The sequence below is a fragment of the Calliphora vicina genome, chromosome 3, assembly GCF_958450345.1.
Source record: "Calliphora vicina chromosome 3, idCalVici1.1, whole genome shotgun sequence".
NCBI classification, from domain to species: Eukaryota; Metazoa; Arthropoda; class Insecta; order Diptera; family Calliphoridae; genus Calliphora; species Calliphora vicina.
Window position 1 is genome coordinate 77,971,914 of NC_088782.1, and position 23,926 is coordinate 77,995,839.

Below are 23,926 nucleotides of genomic sequence, written 5' to 3' on the forward strand. Positions count from 1 at the left end.
TTTTTTTAAAAAAATCGCCAAAAATCCATTTATGATCCGAATGAGTTGAAATTTTAGATCTATCTAAAAAACCAAAAAAAGATCGAGCAAAATTAAAAAAAAATAAATCAATAATCCTTCAACTAATAGAGATAACCTACACTTGTAAGATCTTCACTTTTTGTAGATCTTCTCAAGGACTATTTATATTCAAAATTTCAGCTCATTCGGATCATAAATGGATTTTTAACGATTTTTTTAAAAATTTGTTTACCCTAGGTGACCAACTACTTTGAAGGCTATGCACATGCCCCCATTAGCGCTAGGAAGCTGAACAAACGTAAATCAACTCGAAAACACCTCAGCTCAAACCATGTGAAATTTCGTAAAAATATCTCCAATAGTTCCCAAGATACCGAATTATTTCCAAAAAAATAAAGTTTCTAAACCACTGTGCGAAATAACATAAGCAGCGCTACTTTCGCACAAAATTAAAACCAACAGCTAATCATTTGTTGTATATACAATTTTTCGCACGAAAAAACCATTATTTTTCGCAAATATAAACAGAGTACTTAGAGTTTAGCAAAAAAAAGACAATCCGAAAAAAATTTTAGTAAAATCTTTTTGAAGATTATTGAGTGCAATTTCTAGGATTTCTCGAGATTCATTTTGCAATTGTGATCGTCTTCATTAAATAAATTGTAAGATGAACATGTTATTTCAAACCTTAATTGTTTAAATATTAATGGCACAATTTCTGACACTTATTGCATTTTGAAGAAATTATACTTCAAATAAAGAAGAATGCTTGCCTCAAATATAGTATTGAAAAAAATGGATCGGTTTTTTAATAGGTTTCTTTTAATATCTTGAAATTATACTCTATGTTTTTAAAATCTACAATAATAAATCTCTCGTTAATATATTATTGTCATTATTATTTCAGTTGGACTTTGTACACCTAATCCCATAATGCCGCATACAATAGCAACTCCGCCATCATTGAATGGAGTTTTTACCAACGGGCCGCCAGTGATATCTTTAAGTACTCTCGCCTCCCAAAATAGGCTAATGGAACTATCACGCTTTGGACTTCGTGGCTATGATTTAGCTCAGCATTTGCTTTCCCAACAAAATGCGGTTTCTAAACTACTAGGTAAGTTTCACAATATTTTCATTCAAAGCATATGTATTAGTGTTTATAAACCAGTTAACTGAAAACCCATTTTTTCTTAACAATTTCGAAGCAGTTAATTTAAAATGTCGATTTTTAGATAACCGGTTTTTGGTGCTTAATATTAATTGTATTCATTTAATTTATTAATTGTAATCTAAAAGCCAACATAGGCCAAAGTATGATTACATATTTAAAACATAATTTTAACACAAAAGTTTTATGATAAATTCAAAATATTAAATACTAAACTAATGTCTAATCACGAATATGGAGCAACAAATTCCGAAACATGATCTCTAGGACGCAGTCGGTAGACGTATCGAATGATCTTATTAAAACAAATTCTTCTCAATCTTAACAAATTAGTAGCACTAGTTCCAGAAAATATCTCCAACCCATACATCAAAAGTGGCATAAGATGTAAATTACCAATTTGTTTTCTAGTTCTACCAGGCAAGTTGTAGCATGTGTTATTAATTCTCCTGAATACAAATATAGTTCTCGAAATCACGAAATTAATATGTTGGGAAAACATTAGGCCTTCATCAACATGAATTCCTAAAACCTTAATACTTGAAACTATGTTAATATATGCGCCATTTACTGAAATTGCAGGTCTTATCATACTGTTAACGCCAAAAAACATCGCTCTAGATTTAGAAACATTTAAAATTATAAAATTTTCATCACACCAGGAATCAATAGTCTGCATACAACGATTAATCATTAGATTCAGCTCATAAACAGAATTAGAAACTGCCACTAATTGTAAATCATCTGCATACAGGAAACCTTTGATGGGAAATAAATTATTTAAAATATCATTGATATACAACAAAAATAATAGTGGACCTAATATAGATCCCTAGATCGACCAGAAATAAATTTTTGGTCGATTAAATTGAAACCCTAAATTGAACATACTGTGATCTTCCCCTAATAAACGTAACAATCAAGAGACATGCTGAGGTCGAAAACCCATATATGGAAAATAATTTATTAAGTAAAACCTCGAAAGAAATAGATTCAAACGCTCTGCTAAAGTCGAGGCTAGTTGTTTCCGGTCTACAGCAATACGAACCTCCTCAGTGATATTCAATAAAAGACCCGTAGCATTATTACCCTTTCTAAAGCCTGATTGGCCCTCAGATATAAATCCCCCTTCCTCTACATACTCTGTCATTTGGTTGTTGATCAGAGTCTCAAAAATCTTATAGAAAATATTCACGACACTAATGGGACGAAAATGAGATAATTCCGATGGATTTTTAATCTTAGGTACTGGCACAACTCTTGCATTTTTTCAACTTTTCGGGTACCTAGAGGGTCATTGTTATACACATTATATCATACATTAATGGTGTTTTCTTTTCTGGCATAAATGACGCCTTAATTCTTCATTCATAGTTTTCTTTGCTGAAAAATGTTGCCCTAACAACCCGATATCAAAGGTTTAAAAATCAACACTGTTTAAACAGATGTCCTTGTTATTGTTTCTGAAAAAAATATTTAGTTTGAAGTTTGTTTGTGTTAATGAAATAATTTTTGTATAGTTTTGAGGTGTTGATAAGTTTAAGTTTTGAATTGTGCTTAAAACAACAAGGGGGTGCAGAGCCACAGTACCCCAAAGTGGTGCACCTATGGTATATAAAAAATTATGCCAAATCACTATAGTTCAAAGTATCACTTTTTCCGTGCGAATTCAAATTTTTAAGTTGACATTATTCATTATTTTTTGTTGTCAACCTGTTACTAAAACTCCATTCCAATGAAAGTCGCAAGTGGTTTTTGTAAAATACAAAATACGGCTTGACAGCATGCCTTCAAAGTCATGGTTTCGATACATTTTTAAAAATTTGTGAATAGTATCAGTATTATATTGTAACTTTTAACCGTTAATTGTGGAAAGTGTGTGAATAATTCAAATAATGTTTAAAATGGAAAACAACGACACGTGTAAGTACTTAATTTTTCTTTCCTAAATATTTGGAAACTATTTCCCTTTATATTAAAAATTAAAATTTTTAAACATAACCTTAAAGTAATTTCTTTTGATTACAAAACTTTAACTTTATAGAAGGTTTTAAAAAAATGTTAACGTTTGTTAAACTTAAAATAAAAATAAATAAATATATTTAAATGTTGTGAATTCATCCACTTTATTTCATACTGCGCATTTTTGCACTTTCTGAGTAATTTAATTTTTTCTATGTTACTTTGCTATAAAAAAATTAACTTTTTGAAATTTGGCTAAAATAACGCCCAAAATACACAAATATGATGCTATTATTAAATATGTTGTGAAGAAAATTAGTGCTCCTCTTATTCCTAAGGGTTGTAAGAAATTATTGGATGAAAAAGTCCGCGTTTTTGTCTACAATTACTCAAAAGTAAAATGTAAAAAATGCGGAAGAAAGAAAGATCATTTTTTTGGAAATGAAAACACTATATGGCTTAATATACGATATACGGAATCTACTAGAAGATATCTACAAAAAACATGACTATCCGTTTAGATGTTACAAATTTATTTCCACCTTTTTTCAAACCAAATATATATGTATTTATTTAATTTACTTAAACAATAAAAACAAATTACGTTAAAAAAAATAAACAAAAATATTTATAATTACAGAAAAAGTGAAAATGAGCTAACACATTTTTTAAGGATATTCTGTAAATATGCAAGATTAATCTTAATCATTGAATAATTGTCTGCATCGGTTTGGAATTGGTTCAACGTCACTTTCATCACTAGATGATATAATCATATTGTCATCATATGGTAAAATATCATTTTCATCACTAGAATGAATATAGTGAATAGGGGACGAAATCGAAGAATTTTTAGGAGCTTCAATTGCTTCTTTTCTTGCAAAATAATTTGTCATTAAACTTTGCGATTTTGAATCCGGAAAACAGATCTGTCAGTCCTCGATGAATCTTTAATTCTCTTTCCGTATCTGAATCTATCAGGCCTGTTCTGTAATCCACGTGATTTCAAATTTAGAAATTTATTAAACAAAAAAATAATTTATGAAAAAAACAATTATTATAGAAATAAATTTGTTGAAAACAGAAACGATATACGCGCTACCTGGCAATTAATAAATGAAATAATAGGCAAAAAAAATACTAATATTGATAGTTTTATAACCAAAAGTTTCAAAACTCAAAATATAAATGACATTATAAATAATTTTGCATTAAACTTCAAAACGAATGTAAATAAAATAATACACAGCTGTAACATAAAAACCACAAATAATATTAGCACATCTATACAAAACTCAATATACATTGATTATACTAACGATGAAGAAATTTACTATATTTTAAAAACACTTAATATCAAAAAAGGAGCAGGAGCTGATGGGATTCGAGCAAAAGACCTGAAAATAAATGCTAGTTTTTTGACGCCGATTATTACCAAATTAATAAATTTGAGTTTAGAGCAAGCAATTGTGCCTGATTTACTTAAAACGTCTATAGTGAGGCCAATACATAAAAGTGGTAATAAAACTGATTTTAATAATTATAGGCCAATATCAATATTATCAGTAATTGATAAAATTTTGGAAGAAATTATCGTCAGAAGACTCACAGATTTCTTAAAAAAATTTAAAATTATAAACAAAAATCAGTTTGGATTCCAAAAAGGGAAAAATATAAACAATTTATTGGGATACTTTTCTAACTACATTAACGGATGTTTGAGTAAGAAAATGCATGTCTTAGTGTTGTTTATCGATTTTAGTAAAGCATTTGATACTCTATCGCATACCAAACTAGTTCAAACTCTAGAAAGAAATGGAATAAGAGGAAGCATACTAAAGTGGTTTAAAAATTATCTAGAAAATAGATATTACTGCGTTAAAATCAATAACAACTTCAGCAATAAAATATCATACGATTGCGGCGTACCACAAGGATCAAAACTTGGTCCAATTCTTTATATAATATATGCAAATGACTTAATGAATTGTCTAAAAGGTACAACATTTGCGTATGCTGATGACACGGCAATAGTAGTCGCTGATAATAGCATTGAAAAGGCAACAGAAACAATGCAAAAACAATTAGATACTGCAACGAAATGGTGCCACGACAGCGGTCTCATCATTAATGCTAGTAAAACTAAAATCATGCATATTAAACCTCCTCATCTTGCCAACTCAAATATTAAACTAAAATTCCATAATACGGAATGTCTACACAAAAATGCTTTGAATAACCCAAAAATTAACGACACATGTTCAACCATAATAGAAATGGTCAACTCATATAAGTATCTGGGAGTATATGTTGACAGCAAATTTAAATGGAAGATCCACATCGAGAATCTGCAAAAGAAACTTCGAAAAGCGTCATATATGTTATACCACTTAAGTAACTGCTGCACTTATAGTGTACTGCGTCAGGCGTACTTTTCATTAGCAGAATCCTATATCAGACATGGAATAGCAGCATGGGGAAATGTTAAATACAACAGCACATTACAAAAAACACAAGATACTTTACTTAAACTTTTATGGAAAAAACATCAATATCACATCAACAGCACAGATAACGATAACACAACAAATCACAACTCTCGTATGAAAAAAAGTCCTAGCAATACTGCAAAAGAACTACAAATCCTTAATGTCAAAAATATTTATAATATAACAATAATAAAAGAATTTGATAAAACCAGTTTTTTAAAGCCAATTGATCATGCTCACAACACTAGACAGAGATCCATCGGAAGATTCAAAGTCGACCGTTTTTATAATGAATATGGCAGAAACACACTTCCAGTAACATTGCCAACAATCCTCAACAAAATACCAATCGAAATTTTAAATAATACAAATAATAAGAAAAGAAATGAACTTATAAAAAAATACTTCATCAGTTTGCAATGATAGGTAACCTGAACTATGTGTAGTAAATAATCTGAACATAAAATCGTATAAATTTTTTAAACTTATTTTCCTGCAGACAAGCTGAATAGCTTTGCGGGGTATAATAATTTTTAATAAAAATATACAACGAGAAATAAAATGAATAATATACATACAATAAAATTGTATAACAAAAACACCAATTAAACCTGATGCAAGATCTCCTTTCAACTACATAAATATGGAAATACAACACTGCTTGGATGATGGAGGCCGAATGCAGATACATACATATATATCTTTTGTTACACAATATTTTACTATATTTTGTTATATATTGTATTTTGTTATATATTATATTGTAACTTCAAACAATTTTTCTTAAATAAAAAAAGATAAAAAAAAAAAAAAAAATCACATGCCGTTTTAAAATCACACGTGTGATTTGTCTGTTCTGTAAATCACACAGTTATTGTATTTTTCGGTGTGATTTTAAATTTTCGAAAGCACAAGAAAACTACTGATTCGTTTATATTAAATGTTTTGTTTTTCAAATAATTTTGTAGAAATATTAAAGTAAAAATAAAACAAGTAAGGAAGTATGGTCGGTGAAGCCCGACCATATAATACCCTACACTAAGTAAAAGAGCAAAAACATTTTTCTTTTAAAATTTCAATAATTTATATTTTTGAGTGATTTTCGGAAGTGGGCCTTATATGGGGGCTATGACCAATTATGGACCGATCACCATGAAATTAGGTCGTGTGATTTATGTATATATTAAAGTTTACTATGTTGAATTTTGTGTGTATACCAACATTTTTAAGCGATTTATGCACGTTAAAGCGATTTTCGGAAGCGGGTCTATATGGGAGCTATGACTAATTATGGACCGATCGTAACAAAATTTGGTGACATGAATTTTGTGTATATAAAACTTATTTAGAGTGGAATTTGTGGAGATACATATGTATATAAATTAAACATTTATGACCGATAAAGTCCAATTTCGGGAGGACATTTGTAAGGGGGCTAGGTGAAATAATGGCCCGATTTCAGCCCGTTTCAATAGGCTTGGTCCTTGACCCGAAAAAATAGTATGTACCAAATTTCATCGAAATATCTTCAAAATTGCGACCTGTACTCTGCGCACAAGGTTTACATGGACAGCCAGCCAGCCGATCAGACGGACGGACGGACATCGTTTAATCGACTCAGAAAGTGATTCTAAGTCGATCGGTATACTTTAAAGTGGGTGTTAGACTAATATTTTTGGGCGTTACAAACATCTGCACAAACGCATTACACTCATAAAAAAAATTGAGTAATCCGTACTTAAATCAATCCGGAGCGGTGTCAATAGTAGGGTAAGTACGGATTTTCTTAAACCGAGTGCATAATACTTGATTCAAGTACGGATTCATCAATCCCAAAAATCTTAATTTTAGCTCCCCCTAGGTACGACCGAGATTGAATTAATCTTAAAATGAGCTTGATTCAAGAATTCTAAACTTGTTTTAAGCACGAATTCATACTTGATATAATCCAAAAATCGGATTGATTTAAGAATGTCCGTGATTGAATTAATCCCAAAATGAGCTTGTTTCAAGAATTCTAAACTAGATTTAAGCACGAATTCGTACTTGATATAATCCAAAAATAGGATTGTTTTAAGCCCGAATTCGTACTTGATGTAAGCCAAACTAAGATTGATTTAAGAAAAACACATTATTTTTTATTTTTAATAAATTTTATTTTGTTTTTTTTTTTAATTTAAATTTAATACAATTTAACAATTATTACCTTGCTTAAAACTCGTTTGCCACGGAAGTCATATTCTTCAATTAGCCAGTTGTCAACTTTGTATTCAACAGAAATTGTGTCGTCATCGACGCCAAACTATAGAATAAGATTAAGATTTGTTAAATTATATTTGCAAAAATCTGTATTATTAAATTCTTACCTGAATTTTGTCCACTTAAAAGCTTCTTCCTAAATTCGATTCGAAGACCAAGAGTAGGTATTGCTTCCTTAATGTTTTCACCATTGCAAGCTGTTGTATGTTACCTGAGAAGCTAAAAATGTACAAACCTATACGATATTAAAGATTTACCCCCATATTCATAAACGATTTTCAAAGGTTTATAAAACAATAATTCCACACAAAATTCGTTTTATAAAACTAATAAATTTAAAAATTATTTATTAATATGAGGATAAATCATTAATATCGTACAGTTATTTTTATATTTTTTCTAAGTGACTGTACTTGTATTTTTGCAATAAGAAACATATTTTTCATTTGTGGTACACAAATACCATCAGTTCATGGACAAAACGCAGTTATTTATACTAATACACACAACGACGCAAACAACAAATTGTGCACATGTCAATACATATATAGGTGTTTGTGTGTCTATAATATCCCAGCAGTTCTAGGAGACAGTACCGAACTAGTGATTTTACCCATCATTTAGGGTGGGAGCTAGTTACTTCAATAGCCACGTGACTAGTCATTTTAACACGGGCATGTCCTAGGCAAGGGGTCAATTGTCTCTTTTTGATTACAATGGGACTGTCTAATAGCTTGTCCAAAGTAGGCAACGCATTGGATTCACATACTGGTTACATAGCGTCAGTTACCTTGCTAGCTTTGTAACTTGTTACTTGAACAGCTACTTGACTAGTTATTTTAACACGTGCATGTCCTAAGCAGGGGGTCAATTGACCCTTTTGATTACAATGTGACTATCGGATAGCTGATCGAAGGTAGTCAACGCTTCTGGTGGGTAAAATAAACTGCAGTACAAAAAAAAGTTTGAAGTGATTTTACCATAGGTTACTAAGAGACACTAAAGTGACTATTGACTTCATGCTATGTTACATGCGATATCAGTATACTTAAGCAAAAATAAAAATAAACTGTATGAGAATTATATTAACACAATTTGTAAAAAACCAGTTTGTACGAATTACTCACAAAACGTTTAAAGAGACTACACTCTAGATTACTTAGAGACACTTAAGTGACAATTGTCTTCACGCTAGATTACTTGGGATGCATAAAGTAACCAATTGTCTTCTCTCTGCACTACAAAGTGCACACACGTGTCAAATGACCAAAATATATAAAATGGAGTCAGCCAAGTGATAAGACATTTGTGACAATTACTGTCTTTAAGGGATACATTGACTACTTGCTTAACTGCTGGGATAGAGTCTATATTATAGACACACAAACATCAAGCACGAGAATTCTTAAACTAAGAACAAAATGCTTGTATTATTTGTTTACAAGTGCAAATTTTGTTGTTTGCGTCTTAAAAAACCTGTTTCTAAATGATATGCGCAACTACATATGTATGTATGTGTGTGTTAGTATAAAAGAAAAAATATTTCTTATTGAAAAAATTTGTACGTACATACCACGTTGTACCGTTATTTTGTTTTTAAAGAATTTGTTGCAAATTCAACAGTCTATTTATTTAAACATAATATAGTAAGCCAATAGAAAACATGTAAAAAGAATCATATCCAAAGTTTTCGATTGACTTGCTGTATTATGTTTTATAAATAGAATAACTGTATTATTTAAAAATAAATCACAATAATAAATAAATTATAGACTTACCTTTTAAATACCCATAAACACTGGCTGATGAAACTCCTGGAGAAGCTGGAGCAGGAGGGTGTCTTCCTTCTGCCTCACTCATATTTTTTTCACACAACACAAAAAAAACACAAAAGACCGAAAACAATACTGAACAACACGGAACACGGAACGCACAACACAGACTGATGAAATTGCTTCTTTATTCATGTAACTAACCGACAGCGCGAGTAGAAAATTACTTTGAGAACAGCTCAGAGAGTAAATTTTATACCGCTCTTTTTCTATTATGGATCAATATAAGAATTTTTTTCTTATTTCAAGTTATCTTACTCTTAATTTGAAGTTTAAGAATTAACTACTTGATTTAACTTCTCACTTGTACTTAAAACAACATTTTCTTGCTTAATTCAAGAATTTCGTTCTTGTCTAAAGAAAATTTCCGCTTGATTTTTGTAATCAATCCCGTTTATACTTATTCTAAGTACAAATGAGTATGAATCGTACTTAAATTTTTAAGTACAATTCTGGCTAAATTTGAGTAAAATAAACTTAAATTTAGAAGTGCTTTTTTCTTTCTGTGTATACCCTCCCCACTATGGTGGTGTAGGATATAAAAATGCCTGGAGCTTCTGTTATATCTATAATGGAATTAAAAAGAATGGAATTACACTAATGTACCGATCATCTGAGAATTACGTGACATGACTTCCGTATATATAAAACATATTTGGAGCGAATTTTGTGTAGACATCTACATAAATTAAGTAATTTCAGGAGGACTTGTATTGGTACTAGGTGAAATAATGGAGCGATTTCAGCCAATTTCAATAGGCTTCGTCCTTGGGCTGAAACAAGTGTATATACCAAATTTGATCGAAATATCACCCTGTACTTTGCGCACAAGGTTTACATGGATATCCATTCAGACAGACGGAAGGACGGACGGACATTGTTTAATTGACTCAGAAAGTGATTCTGAGTCGATCGGTTAGACTCATATTTGTTGGCGTTACAAACATCAGCACAAACATCAGAATTACACCCTCCCCACTATTGTGGTGTAATACGTAAAAAGAGAAAAGTCCCAAAACAAATACATATTAATTTCTTCTTCTCTAGCTATCACTATGCCACGGTGTAGAGAGACGAGATTATATCACAAAATGGAACTATTGCCTAAATTTGCGGTGTCATGATGCATCGTGAAAGTCCGCATGGCGTAACATCATCAAGTTGCGAAGAGAAAACTAAGAGCCTCAACAAGAAAACAAACTCCAATTCCCCGACGATCCCCAAGATCTGTTACCTTCGCCATTATATTTGTCTTCATTTCCAACAAACTAGCAATTCGCAATTCCACCACTAAGGGTGAATTTTATACACAAAGGGAATGTGGGTCAATTTGTTGTTGGTCCCGAAGAGCGAAAATTAAATTTTAATAAGAAGCTCAAATTTCACACCCGATTATCACCAAGGAGGGAAATAGTATGGTGTATACGAGATTATCCTCACATATGAACTACTTAACCATTATGGGCCCATTGCACGTTGCAAGTATCTACTAAAAAATGCTACCACTAATAACAGATCCGTGTATAGTAGCATATTAACGATATACATATAAAACCCTAAGCACAAGCTCTATGCAGCGAAGTGGATGGTATTATTGGCCAAAAAACGTTAGCCATTATAATGTCAAACTATATAATCCAGCCAGACGAAGAAATCCCGAAAGGCCAGCGCTCAATTTTAGATTGGGTTATATCCATTTTACATTTTTTGCAAAATAGCATAGTCGAATAGAATATTGAAAGTTATTTAAATAAATGTTAAAGTTTGAAAATATTTTTTTTATTTTTTTTTTGCCTGGCACGAATCTATATTTAAAATTTGCGATAACGGGAAAGAATCCGCTGTTTTACTATAAAAAAATATAAAAAAGTAATACAAATTAGAAAATCATTGCTTTGATAAAGAAAATGGAAAAGAACGAAGAAGTAGTACAGGACCTTTATCCATTATGCAAATCTACGCGCACGTCAAATTTTAAGTTTATGTCTTTTATGCCCAGTTTTTGACTTCGTATTTAAATACGTATTTAGTTAACTTTTACTTAAATTTTAGTGGTATGTATTTAAATACAGCTTGAGTTTTTCAGTGCTATATAATTTTTCTTATTTAATTAAGATAAAAGTATGGTAGCACTACTAAATATCAAAAATTTATCGATAGTTTTGCATAAAACAGCTGTTCAACCAAAACAAAAATAAAAAAGTTTATTAAACAATAAAATTATTGCTAGGAAAATGCGCAAAAGAAGCTCCAATTGCCCCGCGTCGGAATTGTAGTTTTTGCAAGACGGTTTAAAAAAATACAGCGCTACAATAGAGTGAAAAAAAAAACAATTTTTGTCAGAACTTGAAAAGTGACCTAATGGGGGTTATAGGCCTAGGTGAGGACATACTAAAACCGTTTTCAAAGATTTTGAAACACCCACAAAATTTTGAGTTATTATGAAAAACTGTTTTAGGGTAGGTCGTAGTACTTTAGTACCTCTAACTCACACATTTTTAGACCGATTTCAATATTTTAAACAACTATGGATAGACAAAGATTTAAGCTTTCCTTTTATGTAGGCATAAAATATATATTGCAAGAAATTATTATTTTTTCGTAATTTTTTTAATATTTATTTTAAATTTTTTCTATGAAAACCAATTTTTTTTTTGCACAGTGTTTTAAAGACAATTTACACAAAAACGTGACATTACTTATTAAAATCGGTTTATACTTGCAAAAGTGATTAAACTTTTTCGAAAAATGTTCAAACAATTTACCTTGTAAATTAAAAATTTTTCAAATATTATTTTTTTTATAGTTTTTTGTTTTTTTTATTCATATGCCTGGGGTAGAAAATACTAAAAAGAACGTATTGATGAAAAGTTGAATAACTTTTAAAGCTTTCATGCGATTTGAAAAATTAAAACCATGTCTTGTTATGAACTAAATTTTCTTTATACATTGATAAACGTTTTTATAAGATTTCATATCCAAATCATCAATGAAAAGCGACTAAAATTAAAAAAGTTGATAAATTTTGTTTTGTTTTCATATAAGTGGATAAGTGGACGAACATCACTGAAAACGGCTTTTTTAGTATAAATTCTGAATTTGAGGGTGTTTCTGAAATTTTTCGGCATAATTTGTAATGTACTCAGCAAGACCTATAACCCACGCTAGGTCGTTTTCCAAGTTTTTCTACATCATAGCACCGTGTAATTAAACAACATATTCCACATTACTTTTTACTTTACATATTTATAAAATAAATATTTAAAATGTTTTATTTAAAATTAATGTACTTTTTTGGGAGATTTAAAAAAATAGTTTTTTCTTAAATTACACAACTAGTGTTTATAAACCGGTTAACCGGAATCTCGGTTTTTTGCGAACCGGTTAATTTGAAATGTTGATTTTCGGTTAACCGGTTTATCCGGTTTTTATCACTCGGTTAACCGGTTTTTAAAATTTAGGTCTAAACTTAAGAAATCTCATGGTTTTGTGCATTTTTTATATTCATTGTACACACATCATTGGTCTGATTTGAAACCTAAACTAATGATTTACAATACAGACCTTTTTAGATTGATATTTTTAAGAATTTCAATGATTCTAAATAGTAGAGGACGATGGGTTTACTTAAAAACTTTTTCAGAATAAATTTAAATTAAAAATTAAATTCCGCATAATTCTAGAAGTTAATCTAAATCTTCGTTAGCTTAGTGTACAAAGTCCTTTTCAGAAATATTACAGGAGAGACAAAAAACGTTCTAAAATCCATGATTTGAAATATTTATGAGATCTGATAATGGAGTTTTATTACTTACATATTTGTTATGATTTATAATGACAAATAAACAGTAAGAAGAAGTGCGTTTGGGTCCTTTTTTGGGACTTGTAACATTTTCTGTTTCATATCAGAAAGTCGAGGTGATAATAAATTTCAAAATTATCAAATATTTAATTAAAAAATTGATTTATATTTTTTGGTTGAAATTTAATGAAAAAATCAATAATTAAAACAAGTATCATATAGTTAGTAAAAAATTTATACTCAATTCCATTTGACTGAGATAATAATTTTGAAATTTTTACAAAACAAAATGGACTTAGCCATTAACCATTCCTGACAACTAAAAACTAAAAATTTTAAAGCTGTGTATACTTTATAGGACATTTTATGCTTTTACACATATATGACGGTTAACCGGTTTTTTCAATGTCGGTTATCCGAAAAACCGGTTTTTTAAAAAAGGCCAATTTTCGGTTAACCGACAAACCGGTTTTTTAAAAAGTCGGTTTTTTATAAACACTAAACACAACATTCGCCATGGGTTGTTTAATAACAATATGAAAAATATGTAATTTTTCTGATTTTCAATTGTGTTGGGGCACCTCAAAACATTAAAACATCAAAACAGAGAAGTAATCTTTCGTAAGTTTAACTTACTCATTAAAAGGCAAAAAACAAAAAAATGTTTATACATTATCGCTCCACCCTACTGTACATTAGCGGGTCCCAAAAAAAAGTTATTTTTCTTATTTTCATGGGTGCTCAAGCTTAATTTAAAAGCTTATAGGGTAGAGTATTTTTGAGATTTTCTTCAGATTTTTCGGAAGTGGTTTAGAGTTCGCTCAAATCCAGTTTTTGACAAAAATCGGGTTTGTCGGACTTTTTTTGAGTTTTCTTCATAACTTTGTCAAGACCCACGATTTTCATTACTTTTGAGGATACAGTTTAAAAGAAAAATGTCCATCCTTTATTTTAAAAAAAAAATGTTTATATGTGAAAAAGGTGGAATTTCTGAAAAATTTTGGTATGAATGTTAAGTCTCATCTTTTAGCTAATAAAAAAATATATCCCGACGTGACCACACCTCCTCCCCCTCGTTGCTAGGGGCAAATTTCTACAATTACATTAAATTAAAAAAGTGGCTAAAAATAGACATTTTTTTAATTAATTTTTAAAAATAGTAAAAAAAATAAAATTAAAATAATAAACATGAGAAATTATTGCCAGTGGCTCACAGCTTATTTCGTGCATATGATTTTTTATAAAAGATTTCGTTATATTTTTTTTATAATATAATTTTTCTGTACGTGTGTTAGTAACTGAACTCCTCCTTAACGGCTGGGCCGATTTCGATGAAATTTGTTGTGTGTGTTTGAGTGGGTGCCTGGATGGTTTAGATTCACAATTGACCTACATATATAGGAACAATGGGCATGGCACCTCCCATACAAAGTAAACATTTATTATTGCATATCTGGGATACTATTATAGTGGATGTCTTCAAACTGTGAGCTATGGCAGAACAACGTTTGCCGGGACAACTAGTATTTTTATAATTACCCAGCAAAAACTTTACTTACTTAGTCAGCCAGCAAGTAATATTGGAGCCAAGGCATAACTACTTATTATTTGACTGAAACACTACTTATCTATGTTCGAGATTTTTAAAAAATTCATGGGTCAAGCTTACAAATGTACTTACAATCAGTTGAGAAATAAGTAGTAAATTCACAACAAGAATATGTAGCTAAAAAAAAACACAAAAAATATTGTCTTGTGTGGGAATCGAACAGTCACATTATTTGCTTGTGTTTGATAGTCAAGCTGCTAACTCACTGCTCCATGTACGAGTTATTTTATTGTAAGTTAACAATAGTTTTAACATCAACATATAAATGAATATGATATGAACAAAAAAATTAATGGCTTTGACAGGTGTCGAACCACTAACCTCCCGTTTTCCAGTCAAACACACTAGATAGCTGTGCTAAATGCAAAAGTTCATTACCAGCCTGTATAAAAATAAGTACTTATTCTAGTAAATAAAATAATGTGCTGGGTAACCACCACTCCTTACAAAAGAATGCATGAAATAACTAGTTGTCATTACAAAAATTCACAAAATTTTTGCTGGGTATCTTACATACTAAAAAAAGAACACCGACAAATATTTGAAAATATGGTATTACTTATTGTATTTACAAAAAAAATTAAAAACAAGCCATTTATTAAAAATATTTAACATAAAAACGAAATTTCAAGAAAAATAACCTCACAGCTTATTTCGTGCACAAATTAAAATAAATTTATTCATATTTTAAAGAAAACTAATATTTTGTGGGAATCCCTTTTGATTTAAAACTGATTTAAGTCTAGATTGCATATTGTTAACCAAGTTGTGTGTATATTCCCTCCTTATCTTCTGCCGTTCATGTTGGAGTACATTTTTTAAGTCCTGTTTATTATTTATCTAATGTTTTCTAATATTTCACCCAAGAAAACTCCACTAATTCTCAATAACATTGATATTTGGTGGTTAAGCTGGATTTTTAAAGATGTGTGGACAGTTTAAATAAGCTATGTTCGTACAAGTTGCGACGTATGCTTTGTGTCTTTGCCCTGTTAAATTCTGTAATCGTCTCTTATACCCAATTTCTCAGCACATTGCAATAAATTATTTTTCAATAAGTTAAAATATACATTTTTGTCCATAGTGTCATCGATAAATACTAAATTCCCGACACCAGTTGACGACATGCATCTCCACACCATGATATGGCCTCCATCGTGTTTACAGTGCCACGTAGATTTTTGAGTTGCAGTTCCGTATTTGGTTTTCCCCGAACATATGACTTTCCATCTGACCCAAAAATATTTAATTTGTTGATAAAAGCTAATTTAATCTTGCTTTCAATTTGCGACTCAAAAATCTACGTGGCACTGTAAACACAGTGTTTATTGAAAAATAATTTATTGCAATGTGCTGAGAAATTGGGTATAAGAGACGATTACAGAATTTGTTGCAAACAACTTGTTTTTAACTTTTTTTAAATTTAATTTTTTTAATACATTATACACAGGTTAAATTTTATGTCAAGATTTCAACATTTAGAATATTATGAAAATAAATTCTTAATAGCAAAATATTCTGAAAAATCGACAGAAATAATTTTTAATTATTTTTTTTTTAAATATTTAAAAAAAAATTCCAGTACACAATTATTTTTACTGAATGTAAGTAAATCTTTTAATTTTTTTAAAATGTACTTCATTTTGTGTAAGCTCTACACACAGATTTTCAAATATTACACTTTTGCTGTGGTTTTGCTGAACATTTTTCATATTAATTATCTTATTTGCGTTACTGGCTACAGCAAGAAAACAATTTTATAATTTTTATAAAATAAATTATTAATGAAATTTAAATATCATTGTCTCATGTAAGTACAGTTTTATACAGATGTCTATATGCATACGACATTCGTAGTTTTTATTAGAGTATTTTTAATAAAATCTAAACCAGTAGCAAAGGTTGAACCTAGCTAAAACAAGTAAAAGTGCTATATTCGGCTATGCCGAATCTTATATACCCTTCACCTTTGTTGTGGATGCATCATTATTTTTTATAATTAGTATATATGTATGTACTAAAGGCCTGCACAAGACAACATTTTGTAGAAAAATGTCTTACTTCAAAATTTGATGCTTTGTTTTGTTGTGTCGACGCGCACATCATGTTGTTCAATGTCATCGCGCCGCAAAAACCATGTTGTACCATGTCTTCGCGCCGCGAAAACCGTGTTGTGCCATGTCATGTCTATAACTATTGATGATGCTGTTGTTATGTGTGGTAGCTTGAATTGAATTGATGTTAACAAGTGTCGCATTGTTAGGCAGAATAAAATTGCATAGCAGAATGAAATTGTACATAACTGCTGAACTGTGAAAATCTGAGAACTATTATTATTTAGCATTATATATTTTTTTTAAATATTTAGAACAAATAATATAAGGATTTTTAAAAAATATAAATAATAAAGTGTAACACAGGAAAAAGAAATTCATAATTGGAATGAATTTTTTAATAAATATTATTAATCGAACATGAATTTTTTCCACACTTTTTTTCATTCAGAATAAGAACATGTTCATAAATATTATTAATTTGTACATGAAGGAAATTTTTAATTTTTTTACACAAATTTGTTGCTATTTTATAATAAATTGCATTATGTAGTTCAAATATTTTTGTATAATATCCCAATATTGGCCAATATTTCTAAATGTATAGAAAAGTCTGAAACGTATACAGTGAATGTCACTTAAAATCGTACACCATCGTAGTCAAATTTTATTCATTAGTTTTAGAAAGTTGATGCTTTGCAAATATATTAAAATGCTATTTTTATATTGTGTGTGCTATTACCTATCAGAAAATTGGGTATAATTTTAATTGCCCTTATCCACAAATAAAAAAATTGGGTAAGACTGTCAGTGCCCAGAATATCAACGCTTCATTTAAAATCGTAAAGGCACTAAAAAATAGCAAATGAAACCCTACAAAGTATTAGGATTATTTAATATTAAATTTTTTTTTAATTTTTAAAGTTTTAATTATAATTTAATATAATTGTACGAATTTAAGTGAAATATGAATTTTGTGATGTTCTTTAATTTTCATCAATATTTTTTTAACGAATTGAGGTTTTGTTAACTTTTTTGTTGAAATACATATTTTTTGTTCCAATTAATAAAATGACTTTTAATTTTTTATATAATCAGCTATTATTGCCTTTATAATTTCATAATATTTAAAAAAAAATATGTTGTACGATTTTGAGTGACACTCACTGTACATATTTTCTCATTGTATAGCTGAAAATCATAAAAAATTAAATATTTTCCAAGAAAAATTTCAAACATTTTTGAATAACATAAAAATATACTAGAAAATTTAAATAATTTTGTTCAAGCCTTCTAGATTTTATTTGAAAACAAAAAATAGGAAAAAAAAATTCTGTGAAGTTACGCAATAAATGCCCTACACTTTTTCTTCAAATCGTTGGGCAGTTGCTGTTGTTCCATTGGATCATTTTCGTAGATTTATATTTTTGTAGCAATTATGCCGCGAACGATTCAGAGACACTTCATTAAATTTAAACATTAAATATATTATAAACTTCACCGTTAAGGATTTATACATTAATTTAATTTTCTTTAATTAAACACCGTCTAATAGGCCAATTGGCTTTGTTCATGAAGTTTTATTTTATTTAGCAATGTAATTATTAAATGTCCCGTTAATAATATTCGAGCGGTTGTACCTAAGTCAGGTAGTATTTAAAATATGTATGTGAAAAACATTACATTTTTAATTCCATGAAAATTATTGGCATTTTATGGCTTATATTCCACGTATTCCTTTTTAAGTAATAATATAACAGGTAATATTACTAAATATTGTAAAATTTTCCAAAACAACATTAAAAAACCCATTGGTGTACTTTCGTATTTTTATTTTGACCTACTATATAATATAAATATAAATTTCAGTTGTATTTTTATAGTCAACTAGCTTGACTCGGTGCGCTTCGCTAGCCCTGTCGTAGTAAAAAAATATATAGCCTATTGACGCTTCCCAGTAAGGATCTATCTACGTTCCAAATTTCAATAAAATCGGTTCAGCCGTTTAGGCGTGATGCTCAAACAAATAAACAAACCAACAAACTTACAAAGACATTTATATATTAATATAGATTTTTTCTTATTGCACACAATAAATACTACAAGTGAATTGAAATCATCTCATACAAAAAAGGCCTCATACATGATTTAAATGACTTGAAATTATTTTCCATGTCATCCATGCATCTGTTAATTTTTTTAATGTTGTGTGTGTTATGATGTTGTTAAAATGATGCTGCGTTTGTTTTTTGTTTTGATATACATTGCCTTTGCGTGTTGCTGTTAAGTAGGTAAAAGAACATAACATGACATGACAAAAGCATCATGTGGCAATTGTCTTCGTGTTAAACAATGCAGCTTGTGCAGGTCTTTAGTATGTACATTGCCCATTTTCAGCGTACAGCATCCTAAATTTATCAAGAACACAAAAAACAACAACAACGCCAAACGAAACAAAACACCAAAAGAAAAAACAAAATACGCAAGGCAATGTAACCAACACACATCCAAACATACGTTTAATTGTATAAAAAACAACAACAACGCCAAAAGAAACAAAACACAAAAGAAAAACCAACACACAACCAAACAAAAGTTTAGTTGTATAAAAAACAACAACAACGCCAAAAGAAACAAAACACAAAAAAAACAAAATACACAAAGCTTGCACATCCAAACATACGTTTTGTTGTTTTTTTTGTAAAAAAAACCAACACACAACCAAACAAACGTTTAGTTGTATAAAAAACAACAACAACGCCAAAAGAAACAAAACACAAGAAAAAACAAAATACACAAAGCTTGCACATAGAAACATACGTTTTGTTGTTTTTTTGTCAAAGCATGCAACATTGTGTTTTTTGATGAAATTTTCAGAGGTTGTCTCGGATTTTTGCTCATATCTCCGTTATTTATGGACGGATTTTGCTGATTTTAAATAGCAAAATTCTCGAAAGTATGTCTGACAGAATTGTTGAAGATTTGGATCCCGGAGATATCTGGGGCCTTCAGAAAATTGATTTCAACAGACAGACGGACAGACGGACAGACAGACAGACAGACAGACAGACAGACAGACAGACAGACAGACAGACAGACAGACAGACAGACAGACAGACAGACAGACAGACAGACAGACAGACAGACAGACAGACAGACGGACATGGCTTAATCGACTCCGCTATCTATAAGGATCCAGAATATATATACTTTATAGGGTCGGAAATGAATAATGTAGAAATTACAAACGGAATGACAAACTTATATATACCCTTCTCACGAAGCTGAAGGGTATAAAAATAAACATTATTGTTTAGAATTTTCGGAATACAACATTTTATTTATCCTCAATAAAGCTAAAAGAAACATCCACCAGAATTATTATACTCAAACAATCATATGGTTACGTAGACCAGTTTAATGGAAAAAAAAATTGTTTATATGCTGTACTAGCTGACCCGGTGCGCCTCGCCACCCCAATTAGAAGAAAGAAATAGTACTATCAAAATGTCTAATTTCATATTTCTGGGTCCATTATTATAGAAAATGCAAAATGTGTTCTTAATTTACAATTTTTAGGTTTATTATTATAAAATATTCAAAAAGTACCATTACAATAAGGAAATAGTACCATTGATTATCACTTTTAAATTCGCATTCACTAAACCATAACCAGTCAAGTTTGAATTTTAGATTTGTATATCATTTCCTATATTATCAACTAATTATGTTTCTATAATACATAATATTTAATAAATTATCACAAAACCGAAACCGCGGTTTTGAAATCCTTCGGTTTCTTGGAAACGCTAGGTCCATTATTATAGTAAATTCACAAAAGTACATATGAGATCAAAGAAAAATTACCAAGGCCTTGAATTTTCACTCACTTGGGACCATATACGCCTAATTTCATATTTCTATGTCCATTATTACACAAAATTAAAAAAGTACCATTAGAATATGGGGCATTTCATGTCAAGTGAACCAACTTTTGAAATCGATGTCTTCCGATCGGGATGAAATTTGCACCAAGGTTAGCTCTATTGGATAGTAACTCAGACACAATTTTTCAACAACATCGGTCGAGAACTCTCTGAGTTATAGGGGGTAAAATTTTGACAATTTGGTCAAACAGGGGTTTTTTCTTATCCATGTAACTTATTACCTATTGTTCTTAGCAAAATGTGTCCCAAATAGTATAGATAGCTATTTCTTCGATCTTTCGAAAAAAAATATTTAAAAAAAAAAATAAAAAATTTTTAATATTTTTTTTCCGAAATCAAAAACTTTTTTGACTTTTTTTTAAAATACGTCATTTTTTTTTTTTTTTTTTTCTTAAAATAAAGTTTAGATATTTTCCTTGAACACCTACTTGGTCGCTTAGTGGGATGCGAGTGGGATATCTATCAAAATAAATATTTTGTAACTCAAAACATAAAATTTTTGACTTTTTTTGCAAAATCAAAAACTTTGTTGACTTTTTTTTTTCAAAATGGACCCTTTTTTAATCTTTTTTTTTAGGTCAAACAAAAGCTTAGATATTATCCTTGAAGACCCTTTTGGTCGCTTAGTGGGATGCGAGTGGGATATCTATCAAAATAAATATTTTTTAACTCAAGACTTACAATTTTTGACTTTTTTTTGCAAATACGATTTTTTTTCCAAATGGGCCCTTTTTTAAAATTTTTTTTGTAGTCAAAAGAAAGCTTAGGTCCATTCCTTTAAGATATTTTTAGTCCCTTAGTGGGATGCGAGTGGGATATCTATCAAAATAAATATTTTGTAACGCAAGACATACAATTTTTTAATTTTTTTTTGCAAAATCAAATTTTTTTTCCAATATGGGCCCTTTTTTAATTTTTTTTTTGCTCAAAAGAAAGCCTAGGTCCATTCCTTTAAGATATTTTTAGTCCCTTAGTGGGATGCGAGTGGGATATCTATCAAAATAAATATTTTGTAACAATTTTTTAATTTTTTTTTGCAAAATCGAATTTTTTTCCAATATGGGACTTTTTTTAAAAATTTTTTTTTGCTCAAAAGAAAGCTTAGGTCTTTTCCTTTAAGACCTATTTTGTCACTTAGGAAGATGTGAGTAGGATATCTATTAAAATAAAAATGTTGTAACTCAAGACATTCAATTATTGACTTTTTTTTTGCAAATTCGAATTTTTTTTCAAAATGGGCCCTTTTTTAAAAATTTTTTTTTAGTCAAAAGAAAGCTTAGGTCCATTCCTTTAAGATATTTTAGGTCCCTTAGTGGGATACGAGTGGGATATCTATCAAAATAAATATTTTGTAACTCAAGATATACAATTTTTGATTTTTTGGCAAAATCAAAAACTTTTTTGACTTTTTTTTAAAATGGGCCCTTTTTGTAATTTTTTTTTTTGCTATAAAGAAAGCTTAGGCCTATTCCTTTAAGATGGTTTTGATCGCTTAGTGGGATGCGAGTGGGATATATATCAAAATAAATGTTTTGTAACTCAAGACATACAATTTTTGTGTTAAAACATTTATTGGAAAAAAAATCGTATTTGCAAAAAAAAAAGTCAAAAATTGTAAGTCTTGAGTTAAAAAATATTTATTTTGATAGATATCCCACTCGCATCCCACTAAGCGACCAAAAGGGTCTTCAAGGATAATATCTAAGCTTTTGTTTGACCTAAAAAAAAAGATTAAAAAAGGGTCCATTTTGAAAAAAAAAAGTCAACAAAGTTTTTGATTTTGCAAAAAAAGTCAAAAATTTTATGTTTTGAGTTACAAAATATTTATTTTGATAGATATCCCACTCGCATCCCACTAAGCGACCAAGTAGGTGTTCAAGGAAAATATCTAAACTTTATTTTAAGAAAAAAAAAAAAAAAAAAATGACGTATTTTAAAAAAAAGTCAAAAAAGTTTTTGATTTCGGAAAAAAAATATTAAAAATTTTTTATTTTTTTTTTTAAATATTTTTTTTCGAAAGATCGAAGAAATAGCTATCTATACTATTTGGGACACATTTTGCTAAGAACAATAGGTAATAAGTTACATGGATAAGAAAAAACCCCTGTTTGACCAAATTGTCAAAATTTTACCCCCTATAACTCAGAGAGTTCTCGACCGATGTTGTTGAAAAATTGTGTCTGAGTTACTATCCAATACAGCTAACCTTGGTGCAAATTTCATCCCGATCGGAAGACATCGATTTCAAAAGTTGGTTCACTTGACATGAAATGCCCCATATATAAAAAGTACCAAAAAGCAGCCACTTGTGGATTTCCACTCACTCGAGTCCATATAAGCTTTATTGTATGTTTCTAGGTTCATTGGTGAAGAAATTACAAAAAGTAAAATGTACCAAAAAGTCTCCCCCTAGAATTTTCACTCACTTTAGAACATATACGATTAATATCATATTTCAAAGTCCATTATTATAGAAAATTCAAAAAGTTCCATTACAATATAGAAAAAGTACCAAAACGCAGCCACTTGTGGATTCCCACTCACTCGGGCCCATGTAAGCTTTATTTCATGTTTCTAGGTTCATTGGTGAAGAAATTACAAAAAGTACCATTCGAATAAAGAAAAAGTACCAAAAAGTCTCCCTCTAGAATTCTAACTCACTTAGGACCATATATGCTTAATTTCATGTTTCTAAGTTCATTGTTATAGAAAATACAAAAAAGTACCATTAGAATAAACAAAAAGTACCAAAAAGTCTAGACTTCTCACTCACTTAGGAC

At 29.7% G+C, this 23,926-nt stretch overlaps 1 protein-coding gene across 1 annotated transcript in view; it reads left to right on the forward strand.

Moving 5' to 3' along the window:
- Positions 1–954: 954 nt before the first annotated feature.
- The window catches only part of LOC135955551 (paired box protein Pax-6-like), a 75,927-nt gene continuing 52,955 nt past the window's right edge, over positions 955–23,926 (forward strand). The window contains exon 1 of the mRNA XM_065505901.1: positions 955–1,138. Coding sequence (XP_065361973.1) covers positions 955–1,138 — 184 coding nt within the window. The remainder of the gene's footprint in view (positions 1,139–23,926) is intronic.